Source organism: Gracilinanus agilis, chromosome 1 (assembly GCF_016433145.1).
Source record: "Gracilinanus agilis isolate LMUSP501 chromosome 1, AgileGrace, whole genome shotgun sequence".
In the NCBI taxonomy this organism is placed as follows: domain Eukaryota; kingdom Metazoa; phylum Chordata; class Mammalia; order Didelphimorphia; family Didelphidae; genus Gracilinanus; species Gracilinanus agilis.
Genome location: NC_058130.1, coordinates 622,172,883 through 622,193,988, shown reverse-complemented (window position 1 = coordinate 622,193,988; position 21,106 = coordinate 622,172,883). Strand labels below are relative to the sequence as shown.

The following is a 21,106-nucleotide window of genomic DNA, read 5'->3' as shown; positions in this document are numbered from 1 at the left end:
TGGGGTAGAAATATATGTGAAAGCATTTCTTTGGAAAGATGGCTTGGATGTTGGGCACTCTTCCTAACTAAACAACTCATAAACAGTCTATTTTCAATGCTATAATTAGTCATTTCTTTCTATCGTTTATGTCACTACATATTTTTATATATGTTCTTAAGTGGTTACAATGGGCCAGACACTATGGAGGTGATGAGATGTAAATATAAAATAATGATAACCTCTGTCTAGTAGATGCTTACATTCTACTAAGAGACAACACAAATAGTTCTGCCTATTGTTGGTTTCTCTAAAAAGATCAAAGTGCAATTTTCCTCAGCTTAGAACAAATAGGTTTTGTGTATAATGGAGGAATGGCCAAGAGCCTAGAGAGCATACAAAGGGTGGGCTTCAGAGCACAAATGGAAATTCCAGTCCACTAGCCATAGGGTGAAGAGGAACCTTTTTGATCAGTTCTGTAGCTGGGACTGGGGGCATCAAAAGGCACTCATCAACCATAGCCAAGGCTCTTGGTCTTACTTCCTACCATGTGAGGAAGTTCCAGTGAAAGAAGAAAAGACAAAGCTGTGAGAACTGAGTCCCATACAAGACTGACATGGCTACTATCATGAATATGGGTTCAGCATTCATTCTTTCAGTTTAAGTGAAAGAGAAAGGAAACTGGTTAAGAATTCATGAGCTTTAAGTGAGAACATGAATCATGTAACCATGGATAACTTTTCTAAAAAATAAAAATTATTTAAAAAAAAACAAACAAAAAAGAATTCACGAGCTTTGGAAGGCTAGATATAGAAGATTTGGGAATGGAGTCCATGGCAAGCATACCTGTCTGAATGAACTACAGAAAGTCTTTGCTTAGGGGGCAGATGGGTAGTTCAGTGGATTGAGAATCGGGCCTAGAGATGGGTTCAAATGTGGCCTCAGCCACTTCCCTCCCAGCTGTGTGACCCTGGGCAAGTCACTTGACTCCCATTGCCTAGCCCTTACCTCTCTTCTGTCATAGAACCAATTTACAGTATTGATTCTAAGAAGGAAGGTAAGGGTTTAAAAAAAAAAAGAAAGAAAGTCTTTGCTTGCTCTAAATTTCCCCAAGGCATTTCCATTGCACTCTACTTGGGAATCTGACTCTTCAGCTTCTTCCACACGAGAAATGCATCCACCAACCATCCTCATGTCCTGTTCATCATCCCCATTACATATGGATGTTTTAAAATAACAATTAATAGGAAAAATACATCCCTTTGGGTAGTTAGGTTACTCTCTAGATAGATAGCCAAGGCCTGAAGATGGAGTTCCTGGGTTCAAATCTGGCCTTGGACACTTTGTGATCCTGAGCAAGTCACTTATCCCCAATTGCCTAGCTCTTATGGTGCTTGCCTTGGAAGCAATACTTAGTGTTGCTTCCAAGGCAGAGGTTAAGGGTTAAAAAAAATAAGTAATGCATCTCACTTTGGGGAAATAAGGGTAGAAAAGTTCATCATCACTTACTGCATAAAGGTCAGCCACAACCTTCATCTGCTCAAAATCCTCCACTCTGGACAGTAGGCGCAATCCTTCTGGATATAGTTTACCACAGGTTGGGTACAGTTTTTCTCGGTCTTCTTTGCTCAACTCCGTGCCAAAGGAATTAAGAGTGATGATAAAAGCACGTCTGTCAGCCTCAAACTGAATTTACAAAACACAAGATTAGAAACAGAGCTAATCATCTACTAAATACTAAATAAAAATGAGGCAATTCTATTTTTTTAATTTTAATTAATGTAATGTAATTTTCAATTACATAAAGAAAAAATTTGACACTTTGTTTTCTGGCATTTTGTATTTCAGGTTCTCTACCATCCTCTCCCCTCTCCCTGAGGTGGTAAATAGACTGATATAGATTATACCAGGGCTTTTATGCAATATATATTTCCATATTCCCCATGTGACAGAAGACACATATCATATATACAATAAAAAAGCTCATAAAGAAAATAAAGTGAAAGATGGCACGCTTTGATCTGCAATCAGATTCCAATAGTTCTTTCTTTAACTGTGGATTACATTTTCTTTCACAGGTCCCTTGGGGTCAGTCTGGGACTTTGTTTTTCTGATAATAATTTAGTCCTTCACAGTTGATCCACATAAAATATTTTTGTTACTATATTCAATGTTCTCTTTGGTCTACTCACTTCACTTTGCACCAGTTCATATAAGTCTTTCCAAGTTTTTCTGAACTTGTCCTGTTTATCCTTTCTTATGGTACAATAGTATGCCATTATAACCATATGCCACAACCTGTTCACCCATTCTCCAATTGATAGACACCCTCACAAATTTCAATTCTGATAATACAGAAAGAGTTGCTAAAAATATTTTTGAACAATTAGGACTTTTCCCCCTAATTCTGTTCTCTTTGGGATACAGACCCAATATTGGTATTGCTAGGTCAAAGGGTATGTGTAACTTTGTGTTCTTTTGGATATGGTTTCATATTGCTCTCCAAAATGTATCATTTCACAGTTCAATAGCAGTGTGTCAATGTCCCAATTTTCCCACATCGCCTCCAACATTTATCATTTTCCTTTTTGGTCATATTAGTTAATATGAAGTAATATTCTCAGAGTTGTTTTCATTTGCATTTCCCTTGTCAATAGGGATTTGGACCATTTTTTCATGAGAATTGCTTGTTCATATCCTTTGATCAAATGGGGAATGTCATGTATTCTTATAAATTTTTCTCAGTTCTCTATATATTTGAGAAATTGTGCTTTTGCAGAGATATTTGTTATAAAATCCCAGCTCCCACCACCATTTGCTGTTTCCCTTCTTATCTAGGTTGCATTGGTTTGTTTGTACAAAACCTTTTTTAATTTGATACAATTAAAGTTATTAATTTCATTTTAAATGATGTTCTCTGTGTTTTGTTTGGTCATAAATTCCTCCCTTATCCATAAGTCTGACAGGTAAACTTTTTGGTATTCTCCTAAATTTTTTTTATGGTATTATCTTTTATTTCTAGATCAAGTGTCCATTTTGACTTTATCTTGGTGTATGGTGTGAGATGTTGGTCTTTGCCTAGTTTCTGCCATATCGTTTTCCAGTTTTCCCAGCAGCTTTTGTCAAATACTAAGTTCTTCTCCCAATAACTTGGATCTTTGGGTTTATTGAATATTAGATTACTATAGTCATTAACTGCCATGTGTTGCTTTCCTAACTTATTCCATTGATCCACTACTTTATTTCTTAGCCAGTACCAGATTGATTTGATGATTACCCCTTTGTTGTATAGTTTAAAATCCAGTATGACTAGGCCTCTTTCCTTCATTATGTTTTTTCATTCATTTCCTTCATATTCTTAAGCTTTTATTCTTCCAGATGAGTTTTGCTATTTCCTAGTTTTAAGGGAAAAAATTTTGGATAATTTGAGTGATATGGCACTGAATAGGTAAATTGTTATTTTATTATATTGACTTGGCCTATCCATGAGCAATTATTATTTTTCCAATTGTTTAGGTCTGATTTTATATGAAAAGTGTTTTGTAATTGTATACATAGAGTTGCTAGGTTTGTTTTAGTTAATTACACTCCTAGATGCTTTATATTGTCTATCATTGTTTTAAATAGAATTTCCTTTTCTGTCTCTTGCTGTTGAACTTTGTTGGTGGTAAATAAAAATGCTGATGATTTTTATGGAGGCATCAAATACTTTTCTGAAGAGCTGCATCTGATTAAGATGTAACCACATCATCTTACCACTTTGCAAACCTTAAAGGACTCTCTCTATATATGTATATGTTAACTATAATAATAATAGTTATTATTATTTTGAATTTCTTTAACTTTTTTCTGTACTAAAGTAGAAAGTTGGTACAATGGATAGAATGCTCAGGAAAATCTAAGTTCATAGACATTGAATAGACTTAGATATTTACTAGCTCTGTGACCCTTGGGAAGTCATTTAACTATCTACCTCAGTTTCCTCAATTGTAAAATGGGTTGAGATAATATTATGAGATATTTTATAATGTGCTTAGCATAGTGCCTAGATCTTAGTAGGTACTTTGAAAATGCTTATTCCATTCTCTTCTCTTTCCAAAGCAACTTCCTTGAGTTGGGAGGACCAGCATGCAGGTGATATGTTTCACTTTATCAGTTCTCTCTTTTTGTCTTTTCCCCCTGCCCCATTATAATTAGAAACTTATTTCCACTCTCTTTGTCACTATAGATTTTTCCATGTAACATAAGTTTTCAGATAAATGTTAAATATGTTATCTTTTGACAGAGTGGAAAAGAGTCCTATACTAATTCCTAGGAGATCTGGGTTCTAATCCTAGCTCTGCCACTGATTTCCTGTCATTTCCCCTCTCTAGACTTCAACTTCCTCCTCTTCTGTAAACTAAACGGATTGGACTAGGCAATTTCTAAGGCCCCTGAAATTTTACAATTCTTCAATCTCTTTGGAAACTCGCTTAAAGTTTAGTGTACTGTACCACAAATTAGAAGCAACTAACTCATATTGTTCACTGATGGACCAATTAGGAGCTGCCTTGTCAATAGGTTTTATATAAAAGTAAGATTCTAAGTTCCTTATGGGAGCTTCTGGTTTTAACTCTGTAACTTCAGTGTCTACTACAGCTCCTTGTACATAAAAAAAATGGTTAACCCATGGACGTGGCTGCTGATTCATGTGATTGCTGCAGCTGCTCATTGGCACCTTGTCATGAAATCATGAAAACCTTACAGGTTGGGAGTTTCTACTTGGGGGACTTTAGTGGGTTGGAACAATCTGCTCCAATTAGTAGATCTGATATTCTATCGGGGAAAACTTTGGAATATAAAGAAGAGGGCTGGATAATGGGGAGTTTAAGATAGAGATGAAACTCAGAAAAAACTTAAGGCAGGTTGATGGGCAAACGATGTACATGCACTAGATCAATGGTGTCAAATTCAAATAGAAACAAATACCTGGGGTTTCATATTGATTTAGAAAACCACAAACTGGCATTATCTGTGTTGTATTTTTATTTATTTCATGAAATATTTCATTGTTAAACAATTGCATTTTTATCTGGTTTGGGCAGCACTCGGGAGGTCAGGCACAAGTTTGATGTCTCTGCACTGGATGATGCCTAGCATTTTTTCAAACTCTAAAACATAATGATGCTGAGGAGGGAGACTGAATTCATCACAGGCACCCTGGGAGGTTAGGTGTACCATGGACACCCCTACAAGCGGGAATGAAGCTGCTCATATTATTCTTTCCCAAAGGCATCCTTTCCATTAGAAATAATGGTACTTAATAAAACCACAGACCTAAATGATTCTGTGGCTGGACCCTTGGAAGTTCTGCTATGCAGTAACAAAGAGCTGTTCTTCACTTAGAGAGACAAGGCTCCCAACTTAGGAATCAGTTATTTTCATGTGGTCATTATCTGCTCTCATGCCGAGACCCCTTGTGACTAATTAAGGGCAGGCACACATATACTAGGAGGCAGAAGGATGAAATCTAAATAGCTGTAGAACAAAACAAAACTAACTAGGTCTGCCCCATGACCTTGGCCTTATTATTGTTAGCAACATACTCAGATGGAGATAAACACGCCTCCGCAAACCCTGTGTTTGTTTTATCACTAGGTTTCCTTTTAAATCACATAGACAATTCAAACAGTGGGAAAGAGGTTAGATGAGGGCAAATAACACATTATGCTTGAAGATACTTGCCTAATATAAACTTGACCTTATCTTTGCACATTAAAATACTTGTTTAAAATGAAATAACAATTATGAGATCTCAGAATATAAAATTTGTTTGGTGTTAATGCTAGTATCACATTTGGTTTATTGGATGCCACATCAACTAACTTTAGTTAGACATGTTAACAACCACTTTTTATTTAAATGAACAATAGTCAATAAGCATTTATTAACCCCTTCCTAAATTTTAGGTACCATGCCAAGTACTAAAGATACAAAGAAAGACAAAATCCCAGTCCCTATCTTCAGCAAACTACATTATAATGGGGAGAGAGCATGTAAAAACTTATGAACATTCAAAATTTATGCAGCATAAATGAAAAATAATCTCAGAGGAAAGGCTCTAATGAGGTGGGGTGGGGAAGAGGTAAAGTAGCAAAAAGTACGAGTTGGATTGAAACCTGAAGAAAGCCAGAGAGGTCAGGATGTGGAAGTGAAAGAACAGAATATCCCAGACGTAGGGAACAGCCCGTGAAAAGAGGGGAAATTGAGTGTTTGTTCTTTTGTTGTTGTTGTTAAACTTTATCTTTATTTTATTCCGAGTGTTTGTTCTTAAGGAACATTGTGTAGCTGAATCATGGAATTTGTTAAGAGATGTAAAATATGAAAAGACTGGAAAGATAGAAAGGGGCCAGGTCATGTTGGGCTTTAAATATCAAACAGAGCATGTCTGAGTTGAACTGTATATGAAATGATATTATTAATAATATTATTAGATCTTCAACTTGCCATTCTTATATATTATTGTGTTTAATCTTTAGAGCAATTGTGAAGTAAATAGGGGATAATAAATCATATTTTCCAGATGAGTTATTTGAGAGACAGGGATATTGAATGACTTGCCCAGGGTCCTAAAGACAAATAAATACTTGGTATAACTCACATATTAATGACAGGACAAGGAATCATATTTTGACAGGCAGGAATTATTGATCAAGATTAACTAGAAGAAATTTAACAGAAATGACAAGTCCTATAATTGGAGTTACTTCTGCCTACAAATTCTACCCACAAATAAATTTCTAGTGTGGGCTTAAATTATATATATATATATATATGATTTTATAATTATAGAAAAAGGAATCACCTAGATGAAAAGCAGGAGAAGAAAAAACTTTAAAATAACTGAAAGATGACAGGGCACCTAGTTTCTTAATGACCTCTTTCTTACCTCAAGAATAGGGCACATTACTTCTGCTGTGACATCACCATGTTCTTTGCAGAATTTGTAGAAAGCTTCGAGGTATGACTTTAAAAAAAAAAGGACAATAAAATAAACATATTTTCCTTTAAAAAGGTTGAGTGCTCAACTTTCTAGGAGTTACTAAATGTTGTAATGGAAATTACACCCTTTTCCCCTGGGGAAATAGTATATAGATTACATTCTGATAAAAAAAAATTTTTTTAGTACAAACACACAATGTGAGTGAATGCAACAGTAAAGTGAAGGCAGAACAAAGTTTGATTTTCACCCATCATCCACACAACTTAGTGCTTTGTAGTGCTTTGAATCATTCTAGCTCCCTCTGGGTAAACATTTGCCACTCCAAGAAAATTATAGTCACTTCTGTAGCAGAATCCATAGGAGCCAAACAAGTTGATTTGATTTGACTATCTTTTGATTATATCTAATGTCTTATATGTATCTGGCAGACACAAATGGAAAATGTTTCTAATGACAATTAGAAAAATATTTCAATGGGAGCTATGGCCTCTGTGAAGCTTCCTTTGAGTATCTTTGGAAAGAGGAAAGTTGTTAGAGAAAAAGTGGATACTAAGACTTCTACAAATTCAAGGGGCTGTGCTGTGAGGGATCCATCATTCTTATTGGCCGAGCGAGACAAAAAGTTTTTTGCTCAGCCTATAATAAAGGCTTTTCTTAATTTCTAATATAGGCACTCAGCTTGTAATTTCATTCATACAGGGAACTCTCAGATGAGGAAACTCCCTCTACCAATAAAAGTTGGCCCCTTTTTAAAAAACCTTTAATTTCTGCCTTGGTATCAGTTCTAAGAACAAAGAGTGTCAAGGGCTAGGCAGCTAGGGCTAAGTGATTTGCCCAGGGTCACAAATCTAGGAAGTGTCTCTGAGAACAGATTTGAACTCAGATCCTCCAGTCTCCTATCCACTGCACTACCTAGCTGCCCTGCAACTTGGTATTAAAGAATTGCCTAAAACAATTAGAAAATGAGGGGACACTCTTTGATTGGGGAATGGCTGAACAAATTGTGGTATCTGTTGGTGATAGAATACTATTGTGCTGAAAGGAATAATGAACTGGAGGAATTCCATGTGAACTGAAACAACCTCCAGGAATTGATGCAGAGTGAAAGGAGCAGAGCCAGAACATTATACAGAAACTGATACACTGTGACACAATCGAATGTAATGGACTTCTCTACTAGCAGCAATCCAGGAAATTCTGAGGGACTTATGAGAAAGAAAGCTATCCACATCCAGAGGAAGAATTGTGGGAATAGAAACACAGAGGAAAAACAACTGCTTGATTACATGGGTCGATGGGGATGTGATTGGGGATGTAGACTATAAGCGATCACCCTAATGCAAATATCAATAATATGGAAATAGGTCTTGATCGATGACACATGTAAAACCCAGTGGAATTGCTCATTGGCTACGGGAGGGGAGGGAAAGAACATGAATCATGTAACCATGGAAAAACACTCTAAATTAATTAATTAAATTAAATTATTCAAATTAAAAAAAAAAAAGAATTGCCTCAAGTTTAGATTTAGTGATTTGCTTAAGGTCAGACAGCCAGTATGTGTCAGATATGGGACATGAATGTCTTCCTGTCTTCAAGGTCAGTGTACCATGCTGCCCCCCTTAAAATGCAAAGCCAAAAATGAAAAGAGCTTATCATATATTGGGGGGAAATATGCATTACTGTAATATGTATATTTATATATATAAAATGAGGGGGTAGAATACTGTGATTTGGGAGGATAAGCATGCACTTCCTGTAGGATATGGCACAAGCAAAGCTCTGAAGGAAGCTCAGGATAGATAGATAGTCATGGATTTCCAGCTCTGCCACCCCTGGATACCATATGTTGTCTGCAAGTGAAAACTATGTGAATAGTTGAGCAAGGAGATTCAAACTGATATTTATTTTGAAGGAGAAAGAGACCATATTATATGATTCTTTTGAATCACTCAGCAATCTAACCGAGTAAACCTATGTCAACACAATAACCCCTTGCCTTGAAATGGGATTTGTGGTTTTCCATGAAATCGTGGCATGATGGAGTGTGGTCTATGTGGTTGTAAAGACTGACTTAGGATCATAGTATCTTTTTTCCTCTGTAACTTCTTGTAAAACATTTTTTGTTCTCCAGTTTTGACCATTTTCTGCTCCAAAATACAATATTTTATGGGGCGGCTAAGTGGCTCAGTGGAGAGAGAGACAGGACTGGAGATGGGAGGTACTGGGTTCAAATTTGGCTTAAGACACTTCTTACCTGTGTGAACCAGGATCAGTCACTTAACCCTCATTGCCTAGCCCTTATCACTCTTCTGTTGCATTGGAACCAATACTTAGTACTGATTCTAAGACAGAATAAGACAGAAGGATTTTAAGTACTTACTTTGTAAAGCTTGTTACGCATTATTTCAATATTCACTTCTGTAAGGGTATTTTCAGACATGCAGTCTTGAAAGAAAGGAGCTGAAAAGTAGAGATAGTCACAGAATTAATTCATGCTACATATTTGACCATGGTTATAGTTATGGATGTGACTGATACTATCACTGTTAGTATTATCCAAACACCTCATTGACAAAAAAAAAATATTTACTTTCTGTCTTAGTAATCTCTTAAGACAGAAGGGCAAGGGCTAGGTAGTTGGGTTTAGTGACTTGCCCAGGGTCACACAATTAGTAAGTGTCTGAGGCCAATCTCAGTGACTTATGATTCTGAGAGATCTTTTACTTATGCTGAGTTCCACCTGTAATACTTCACCACTTTCCTAGAGCAATAGTTATACATTAATAAATAAGGAACAGCTAGGTGGATTGGTGGACAATGTGCCAGGCTTGGGGAGAGGAGGTGCTGAGTTCAATTCTGACCTCAGACACTTCCTAGTTTTATGTCCATTGGCAAGTAACTTAATCCCAGCTACTTAGCCCTTACTGCTCTTCTGCCTTAGAACTGACACTGAATACTAATTCTAAGGCAGAAGGTAAGTAGTTTAAAATCAGTTAGTCTTCAGAGCCATAAGGGGTGGTAGAGGTCACCTCGTTGCAACTCTCTTATTGGACAGATGAAGAAAGTGAGGCTAAGAAATGGTAGGAGGAGATTACAGACATATTCTGGCAGAACCAGAGTTGGAAATCAAGTCTCCTGGCTCTTTATTCATGCTGGTTCTAATATGCAATGCTGCTCCTGCAAAATACTACCCATTCCTAATTAAATGCCATCTCTTCCATGAGGTGGATAGGTGATGCAGTAGAGGGTCAAGAAAACCTAAGTTCAAATATGACCTCAGAGACTGACTAGTTCTGCCACTTAACCTCTGTATGCCTCACTTTCCTCAACTGTAAAATGGGCATAATAATGGCACCTACTTCAGAGAATTGTTATGAGGATCGAATGAGATATTTGTAATGAGTACTTAGCACAGTGCTTGGGATAGAGTAGGTGCTCTCTTTCCCTTTCCCTCTCTCTCTCTCCTTTCTCCCTCATTTCCTCCCTCCTTCTCTCTCTCTCTCTCTCTCTCTCTCTCTCTCTCTCTATATATATATATATATATATATATATATATATATAGATAGATAGATAGATAGATAGATAGATAGATATAGATAGATAGATATAAAGATATTTATTCTCTCTACCCCATGAGACTTTCCCTAATCACACCAGCCCAATGTGATCTTCTCTCCTGAAGTTCTACAGCCTTTATAGACTGTATTCATTTGATATTTATACTTTCTTTGAATACTATTTAATTTTCAACACCAATATTATCTCTTTAATAACAATGAACTCTTAGAAGTCAGAAATCATGTCATATTTCCTATACTCTCCACATGTGATACATGCTATATAGTCTGGCATGATCAGATGAGATCTGGCCTCATGACTTGGAAAACCTAAGTTCAAGTCAGATAAATACTGGCTATTTAATCTCAGACAAATGATTTATCAATGTCCTAAGACTATAAAATGCAGGAATTTCCTTACCTGGGAATTCTCTATAGTAATGAAATCACAAGTTTAGTCACTATTCCAGTCTTTACATTCTGTATCACTCTATAATAGAATGTATAATTTAAAATAATGCATAGAATTATTCAATAATAATAGTTGCTAGTAGAGAGGCAGCTGAGTAGTTCAATGCGTAAAGAGCCAGGCATAGAAACAGAAGGTCCTGGCTTCAAATCTGGCCTCAGACATTTCCTAGTTGTGTGACCCTGGGCAAGTCACTTAACCCCCATTTCCTAGCCCTTACTCCATTTCTCCTTTGAAACTAATGCGTGATATTGATTCTGAGATTAAAGGTAAGGGTTAAAAAAAGGGGGGGAAATGGTAGTTGAGTGGAGGATGGGTTTAGAGTGAGGAGAGACTTAAAGAAAGGCGGATTTTTTTAGAAAGCTATTACAGGGGGCAGCTGGGTAGCTCAGTGGATTGAGAGCCAGGCTTAGAGATGGGAAGTCCTGGGTTCAAGTCTGGCCTCAGACACTTCCAAGCTGTGTGATCCTAGGCAAGTCACTTGACCCCCATTGCCTACCCTTACCACTCTTCTGCCTTGGAGTCAATACACAGAAGTTAAGGGTTTAAAAAAAAAAGAAGAAAGATTTAAAGACTGATCTTTATAGCCTATCCTTTTTCAACTGTGGCTGCTGTAACAGGGGAAAGTTAGAATATTTTAAAGGTAAAACAATACCTAAGAGACTTGTCAGCCCTTTTCCTGTCCATCTGTAAAATGGGTTGTTGTTTAGCCATTTTAGTCAAGAATGACACTTTATGAGCCCATTTAAGATTTTCTTAGCAAAGATACTAGAGAGGTTTGCCATTTCCTTCTCCAGCTCATTTTACAAACAAGAAACAGAGGCAAACAGGGCTGAGTGACTTACCCAGGGTCACACAGCCAGTAAGTGTCCCAGACCAGATTTGAACTCAGGATGATGAGTTGCTAATTCTAGGCCTGGGACTCTATTTACCACACCATCTAGCTCTCCTATCTGTGTCTCCAGTCACATGAGAAATAGGGTGACTAGGATGATGAAAGGCTTGGGGAACATGGGATGGACTGAGGGAACTAGAAGTATTCAGCCCAGAGAGATGACTGATGGAGATACAACAGCTATCTTTAAACACATGAAGAATTATCTTGTGGAAAAGGGATTAAATTTATCCTGCTTGGCCTTGAGGGCAGAACTAGGAGCAATGAGTAAAAGGTATAGATTTGGGTTTAATATAAGAAAAGTTTTGCCCATAATTAGATCTATCCCAAAGCGGAAAGAGTTATTTCTGGAGAGAATAGATTCTCTGTCACTAGAGGTATTCAAGCTAAGACAATAGTGGACAATTGTACAAATAAAAACAAGACTACAGTTTGTCTGTCTTGAATTTTTGGGAAGGCAGAAGACAAGTCTCTCATAGGGCTCTTGATCAGGCTTTAATCTTGAAGATTGCATTTGATTCCAAGACTCTATGAGTCTAATTCAGAGGAAGAATGGGCCACTAAAGGAACAACCTATGACACAATATGAAATTAAGCAAAGATTAACTGTTATAGTAATTGCTCTCTTTTAATTTCTGTAGTAGAAGTTGTCCATACTGATGAATGATCCTAATAGTAAACTACCACTCTTTGCTTTTCAAATATTAAACAAATAATAGATAATAATTACAAAAATATTCTCTTAGTTTTCAATTGATTAAAACTGCTGTGAGCAATATTAATTTCAATGCAGTGCAAAACATGGGAAAAATATTCATTCAGGTCATTTTTCAGAAACCCTGGAAGTTCTCATTTGAAAAGGTTTTATACATACATACCTAGATATACTTAAAATGAACTTTGTGTGGGTGACTTTTATTGGCATAAAGCTCTCATAAAAATCTATATATTAAAGCTGTAAGAAATCAGTGATATAAAATCCTTCCTATAAATGGAGAGTTCAATAAGTCATTAGCTATGCAGTATAATTTATTAACTAGTCAGATATTAAAAGGTAAGGTATTGATTTCAATGATATAATCTTTGAATTTATTGAAAAAAATCTATAGAAGTTAAGAATTTCATACCCAAAGGTGTTTCAACCAGAACAGCATCGAACAGATCTGAGGGTGTCTCTACAATGTTGACAGCTTCCATTTCCATAAATCTGCCCAGGGGATGACACTTAAGAAGAATTTCCTTGACAGATTTCTTTTGTAGTACACCATTGATCAGCAGTATCACATTATCAATCATATAGCTGCACCTTAAATTGGAAAGTAAAATAAATGTTAAATATATGCACGGCGATGATTTCCAAAGACCCATAAAGGTATCCCTGAAAGAATTCCATTTATTGACATTGATAAGCTGGAGAAAGTCCCAAGGAGAGAAACCAAGATGATAAAGGGCCTCCAATAAATGAGCATGTTCAGCATGGAAAAGAAAATGGGGCACAGGAGAGCTATCTTCAGGTGTTGGAAGGATTGATGAATGAAATAATGACGAATGAAATCTAGGATGAATCTGGGAAGAGGATTACCCTGTTCTGTTGGGCCTCAGAGGGCAAAACTAGAAACATTGGAATGAAGTTACAAAGAAGCAAATTTGTTTTATGTGAGCAAAACTTCTGAATGAATAACTGTCCAAAAGGAGAATAGGTATAATCTCTAATATTGCCTTATATACTGGTTTCCCTTTACCGTTGCCTGAAAATACACCTAACTCCTTCTTATCCTGAAATCTCCCATGAGATACTACCATCTCTGCAATTTTTTTGTCCTATGTCTCTCCTTACTTTTCTCAGTCAAACTCCCTGGAAAAGCAATCTTTATGTATTACATTCTCTTTCTCTCCTTTCACTCTTTTAAAATTATCTATAATTTGACTTCCAATCTCATTATTCAATTGAAACAGCTCTCTCCAAAGACCAAGGATTTTCTGATTGCCAATCTGGTGTTTTTTTCTCAGTTCTCATACTTCTTTGCAACATTTGAAATTGTTGTCTATGCTGTCCCTCAAGACACTTTTTCTTCTCTTTGTTTTCCCAACACTGTTCTTTCTTGGTTCTCTTCCTAACTGTTGGATAGCTCCATATTAATCTCCTTTGTTGAATCGTTATTGAGAAAACAGCTAACTGGAATATACAAAAAGCTCTGACCTTGGCCCTCCTTTCTTCTCTCTTTATACTCCCTTGGTGACTGTCAGCTCACATTGGCTCCATTCATTATGATGAAGACTCCCTGATTTACATTTTAGATGCTATTTTTTCTTAAACCCTTACCTTCCATCTTAGAATCAATACTGTGTATTGGTTCTAAGGCAGAAAAGCAGTAAGGGCTAAGCAATGGAGGTTTAACTGACTTGTCCAGGAAGTTTACAAGGTCAGAATTGAACCCAGGATCTCCTGTCTCTGGGTCTGGTTCTCAATCCACTAAGTCACCTAACTGCCCCTGACCCCATTTTCTTTCTTTAAAAAATTTTTTTATCGATTAATTTATTTAAAATATTTTTCCATGGTTCCATGATTCATGTTCTTTCCTGCCTCTCCTCCCTATGCCCTCCCAGAGTCAACAAGCAATTGCACTCGGTTTTACATGTATCATTGTTTAAAATCTATTTCCATATCATTAATATTTACAATAGAATGATCATTCAAAGTCAACATCCCCAATCATATACCAATTGAACCACGTGATCAGTCATGTGTTTTTCTTCTGTGTTTCTGCTCCCACAGTTCTTTGGATGTGGATAGTGTTCTTTCTCATAAGTCCCTCTGGGTTGTCCTGGATCATTGCATTGTGACCAGTAGAGAAGTCTATTATATTTGATTGTGCTTCAGGGTATCAGTCTCTGTGTACAATGTTCTCCTGCCAACCCTATTTTCTTAACCTCGTAGCTCTAATCTCATATTGTAAAGTGGCTATTAGATGTCCTCAAAACATCTCAAATTCAACATGTTCAAAAGAGAAGTGGAGTGTTGTGTGTAAGAAACATCAAGGAGGTCAGTGCCAATGGGCCACAGAATACTTAAAGCATAGTAAGGTAAAAGAAGACTGAGAAGATGGAAAGGGCCCATGTTATGGAAAGCTTTAAAAATCAAACCTGAGGATTTTGTATTTAATCCTGGATGCTGCAGGGAGCTACTGGAATTGATCAAATTAGGGGCTATTATCAGACTTGCCCTTTGGAAAGATCAATTTGATAGCTGAATGGAAGTTGGAGTTGGAATGGAGAAAGATGAGGCAGGGAGTCCAAGCAACAGGCTTTTGTAGTAGTGATGGGCTGACAGGAGTTTGCACCAGGGTGGTAGCAGTGTCAGAGGAGAGAAACAGCATGGCATATACAAGATGCATTTATTAAGAGCTTACTATGTGCCAGGCACTGTGCTAAGTGGTAAGTATTGTAATGCAAGATTGCTAGCAGAAGCCTTTTGCTTCTGCAAGTTCAAACTGTAACAGAAAAGCAGTTGGAGGTTTTAGAACCTTCAGAAAGTCAGTTGGAGCCTGAGGCTATTAATAGGGCTGAAGTCCAACTGACTGGCTTTTGCCTTCTGGCTTTCGCTTTGCCTGGGGGCTTTTGCTTTTTGGGTTTTGGCTTAGCCTGTTGACTTTGGCTTTTCGGTTTGGCTTTGGCCTTTTGGCTTTGGCATTGGCCTGTGTTTATTTTGTCTTGGGGAAATTTGGACCTATCTAATTTCTCTGGACCTCTCCCTGATCTCTCCATTACATCTCTGCTATTTCCCTGAATTTCCCTTTGGGCCTTGGGAGGAAGGGGGCTTGGTGATTAGACATCATGGGTTTAGTTTTTGTAATGCAAGGTGGCTAACAGAAACTTTTTGCTTCTGTAATTTCTAACGATCACAAAAAGTCAGTTAAACATCTTAGAATCTTCAGAAAGTCAGTTGGAACTTGAAACTATAAATAGAGGTTACATTCCAACTGATGGGGCTTTTGCAGTGGCTGGAAGCTTTTGCTTTAGCTTTGGCCTTTAGGCTTGGCTTTGGCCTAATTGCTTCGGCCATTCCCTTGTCTTGGGGAAATTTAGACCTATCTCTTTTCTCTGGACCTCTCCCTGATCTCCATCCATATCCCTCCCCCTCCCCTGAATTTCCTGTGGATCCTGGATGGAAGGGAGGTGATTGAACATTGTGGGTTTTTGTTGAGAGCCATTGGATATAGAGAGCCATTGGAGAAATAAGATCACACTTAGTGCCTGTTATCTGGATTCCCTACGTGACCAATCCAGGCTGAGGCAGTCTTTGTGTTTGGTTCTGGTCACCTGAGCCCTGAAAAGCTCTGGTACCAGCAGGTAGGTTAATCCAAAAACAACTTGATCCCTCCAAGAGGCTATTAGGAGTCATTTAGAGAAACAGAGTCTGTAATAGATATTTTATCTGGATCCCATTATAAAATCATCGGCAAGTAAAACTGTGTGTATGATTTTTTTTGCACTGCATGTCAGGACGCAGACAGAATGGGCCATCTAAGGTAAAAATCTGAGGCTCCTTTTTTGACTCAATTTTAGATCCCCACCTTTCTTAATATTCTTATATTAGCTTTGAGTTTTTAGTAGACCAGCATCTACTGAGTTAATGATTTCTCTCCTTGATAATTAAGAAGCCCGAACCCTAACAAACATTACTTAGATAAGACTGCATACTTAGATTAGACTGGAGCCTTTAGTCTGGACTTTATTTGACCAGGTGCAAACCTATAATCCAGGGCTCAATTAGTGAGCATCTCCATAAAATATTTCTGCTCCCAGAATTATCCCCTACTAATTGATGGTTGGAATTTGGCCATTGTCTTTGTACTTATACCTTTACTCTTTAGACTTTAATGGGTCATGTATGATTTGTTACCCCTTCACAACTGTGACTCTTTCTTTGTGTTCTTCGTTTGAAATCAGTATATAATAAACTCCAAAGCCCACAGAGTTCAGAACAGCATGGGTTAACCACTAGTCTAGTTGTTCTCATTTTCTTTCTCCTGCCTTAACAATCCTATGCCACCATACGCCACTCAGGACCCAAAACCATATAGAGGCTGGCCCCCTATAGGTTTTAGTTTCTATAAACAAGTAGAGTATTCTCATATAAGTTACCCCTAGTTTTAGTGATTTAATAAGGATTTTACTTAAAGGGCAGTCAAATCTCCCTACTGGGAGAGCAAGCTCTCTCAGTCTAAACCTCTCTGTGACCCACCCCCCACCATCACTCCTCTCCCTAGCAGCACTTAGAAACCCTGAATCTCTTTCCCTCTGAATAACCTGAGATTCATAAATCCCCTTGTTACCTACTCAAAGCCTCTGGTGAATCATTGCATCGAAGATTGAGGTAAGGGCTAAAGAGGGAAGGAATCATTTTCTTTTTATTTCTTGAGAGAACTGGGGGCATCAATCTTGGCAGGAAGTACCTGCCTGAGACTTCCTCCACCCATCAGTTTGACTGGCAGGGAGGGACCCTCTTGACTCCTCCCTCAAGAGACTTTAGAAACGAACAAGAGAAACCCTCCAGCCAAACCTAAACATTTCTTACTGGCCCTAGTTTCCTCCCTTTATTCTCTGTCTCAAGCCTCTGGGAATAAGCCTGTTTGAGCTGCTGTCTCCTACATACCCCATTTCCCTTATCTCCTAAATACCTTCCCTTCCCTTCATTCCTCCTCCAATCACCTTATAATCACCTTTATCCTTCCTCACACCCAAATTGCGTTCGAGATCCACTCAGATTACTTACCTTTTTATAACATTAATTGGCAAGCAAAGTTAGTGAACTACCTAAAATCTATCTGATCCAACCAAAATGAAGTTAGCTAGGGTAGCATTTATCCTATCTAGCATCAAAATGATTCCTTGGTCTCTAATGCAGGGTATGGTGGATTTTTGGTTTATAAGGGTCCCTAATTTTGTTAAACAACTACTGAACATCTACGATTATTATAAATGGTGTGTGCTGACCTTGGCTGAATGTATTTGTTTCATCCCAACAGCCATAGCCATAATCCTAACAATCTGGCAATTCCTTATAGTCTTGAAAAAGGTTTTCTCTCACCTGTGGCAATGGTTTAACTCAATTGCTTCACAAAAGAAAGATACTGATTCTGGGGAACTAGTAGATAACATCAAACTACTATTCCAAGTACTAAAACAGATAAGGGAAGGAAAGGAACTGGACAAACACATAATTCTCCAGCTAGAGAGTGTGGAGTCCAAATACCTAGGGAATAGGGAATTTCATCACCAATGAAAAATCAAAGCCCAATAACAACCAACCATCTGCAAATTCCATAGTGTCACTTTTACCAATCATAGATAGAACTATCGTGCAGCCTGGGGAAAAGGTGGTACACATAAAAACATATAAATCATTCACCCCAAATGGAGGTGCTGAAGAGACATTTCCCAAAATTTTTTGAAAAACCACTCAAAAGCATAAAAGAATTAAAGAGGGTGTTCACACTATTTAATCCCAGTTTTGATGATGTGGAATTTCTTTTAGGGGAATTTTACTCTTCCTCAGAAAAGGAAAAATTCCTAAATGAAACAAGGACAAACCCAAATTTAACAGCCTGGCCATTGGTCCACCAGGATTTAGATTTTACCCAACATGCAAACCTTAGGTACTGATCCAATGTAGAACTGATTTACTAGAAGCCATGAGAATCTATTTTAAAAGACCAAATTCATGGCAAAAATTCGAGAAATTAAGTCAGGGAGAAGAGGAACATCCTAGCAGTTTCCTTGATAGAATAATTGAGACAGCAGAGACAATCCTGGGATTACGTGATACACATGCCCAAGAGACCATAGATCATATCCATAGGCAGTTTGTAAAGGAAACATCAATCCCAATACAAAATTACTTTAGGTAAAACTGTCCACAGTGGGTATCACTGCCGTTGGAGGATGTAAGACAGCATGCTTCCCAAATCCATGACTCAAAGCAAAAGGAAGCAAGAATAGCAAGACAAACTGACTCAAACAAGGATGAACTGATAGCTGATTTGAGAAGGCAATTGAAACAAACCAAAAGAGAAAAAGAATTGGAGGAAATAAAAATTTTTGCCCTCCAAACCAGTAGGAGCCAAAATCAATACAGGCAACCTTCAATTAACACCCAAAGACCAAAATTATTTTCCCCTCAGTGCTTTCTTTGTGGACATCCAGGTCACATTTTAAAATTTTGTAGATTTAGGCAACAAATTGATTTTTCCAAAAATGACAATTATAATCAAAGAGACAGAGGTACGGGAAGGACCTATTACAACACAAAATGGTCCAAAAACAATAATGATACAAAGGGAAGTGAGGAAAGCAAACATACCTTCCTATATACCACCTCATTCATCCCTTCCATACACTCAACTATCTCCTTCATTCCTCCTCCAATCACCTATATGCCTTTTATCCCTCCTCATGACCCAAATTGCCTGAGACTTGCCAAAGATTACCCAATTTTGAGCTGACTGGGAGCTTGGTGATACCATTGAGGGTAATAGTGAAGTTAGGAAGAATGGACAGTTTGGGGAAAATGTGCTCAGTTTTGGTATGTTTAGGTTTAGTATGACCACAAAACATCAAGGTTGAGATATCTGAATTGGTGGTTATCAGAGAGGTTTGGGATAGACAAATGGGTCTGAGAACCTTCTATATATTAAAAAAATAAAAGATAATTTTACTTATGGGAGCTAATGAAATCGCCAAGTAAAATAGTATAGAGCATCCAGAACAGAGTCTTAGGGGATACCCAGAGTCAGTGAGTCAACTTGGATGAAGATTCAGCAAAAATGACTGAGGAGAGTACTGACAGGTAGGAGGAATATCAGGAGAGGACAGTGTCAGGAAAATCTAGAAAAGAGAGTAACCAAAAGAGGGTGACTGAGGGTGACTGGTAGTGTAAAAGACTGCAGGACAGCTGAAGGATGAGTATTGAAGAAAAGCCATTAGATTTGGTGGTTAAGAGGTCACTGATAGCTTTAAAAAGAAGAATTTCAGTTGAATGATGAATCAGAAGACAGACTACCAAAACTTAAAAAGAGAGTGAGAGAAAAGGAAGGGAAAGTGTTAAACTGTAGAAAGCTTTGAGAAATTTAGTCACAAAAGAAGAAAGAAATATAAGATAATGACTAGAAAAGATAGATGGATCAAGGGAGGATTTGGGGGGATGGCGGAGACATGGGTATGTCTGTAGACAGAGAAACAAGTAGATAGAAAGAGATTGAGTATAAGGTAGATAATGAGTATGGCAAAAGGGATAATATGCTGGAGAAAACAGGAATGAAATGGGGTCATTTGTAGAATAAAGTGGTTCTCCTTAGCAAGGGGAAGGACTTAACTATCTTGTGAGGTGGGGAGAAAGTTGTAGAAGACATCTGAGTGATTTAAGATAAGGAAGAATAAGAGAGAACTCCTGACTAATGACTGCAATCTTTTCAGTTAAATAAAAGACAAGTTCTCAGCTGAGAGAAACACAGTAATGGTGACAAAAAAGGAGAAGGCAGACAGCTCTGAGAATAGTTTATAAATTATCTACAAATATTTGGAATACCAACAATATAGTGGGAAACCTTTGTCCGACTAATATCCAAGGATAAGGTCGTTTTCCACAATACCAACCAGAATTTTTGAGATACCTTTTAAGGTCAGTGCCAACAATGTCAGAAAACAATTGCTATAGATCAAGAGAGCTGGGAAATATCCTCAGGCATAAGTATCAGTTATGAAAGAAACATTATATATGGCAATCCTGGCATGTATGTTCAGATCTCTTCAGTGTGTTGACATGAATATATCTCCAGTATTAGAATACATATTGCTCATGAAGGACCATGAAATCTTTACACAGTAGGATATTCTTTAAAAACTTACGGTTACTCAAGGGAACATTGTATACAGTAACAGCAATATTGTATAATGATTAACTCTGAAAGATTTAGCTACTCTGAGCAATACAATGATCAGAGACAATTCTGAAGGGCTTAGGATAAAGAATGATGTCCAGCTCCAGAGAAAGAACTGTTGGAGTCAGATGCAGATCAAAGCATACTAACTTCCACATTAGCTTATTTACATCTTTATTTGGGGATTTTGGTTTTATATAAATATTCTCTTGCAACAATGACCAATATGGGAGTATGTTTTACACGACAATATATGTATAATCCAGATCAAATTACTTACCA

General features: G+C 37.4%; 1 protein-coding gene across 1 annotated transcript in view; it reads right to left on the bottom strand.

The window, feature by feature from the left end:
• Positions 1 to 21,106, bottom strand: part of ATP6V0D2 (ATPase H+ transporting V0 subunit d2) — a 41,365-nt gene that overhangs the window by 2,391 nt on the left and 17,868 nt on the right. Inside the window, exons 3-6 of the mRNA XM_044658179.1 lie at positions 13,013 to 13,191; positions 9,345 to 9,424; positions 6,908 to 6,985; positions 1,489 to 1,665 (exon numbers count right to left, since the gene is read on the bottom strand). Of these exons, the coding sequence (XP_044514114.1) occupies positions 1,489 to 1,665; positions 6,908 to 6,985; positions 9,345 to 9,424; positions 13,013 to 13,191 (514 nt within the window). The remainder of the gene's footprint in view (positions 1 to 1,488; positions 1,666 to 6,907; positions 6,986 to 9,344; positions 9,425 to 13,012; positions 13,192 to 21,106) is intronic.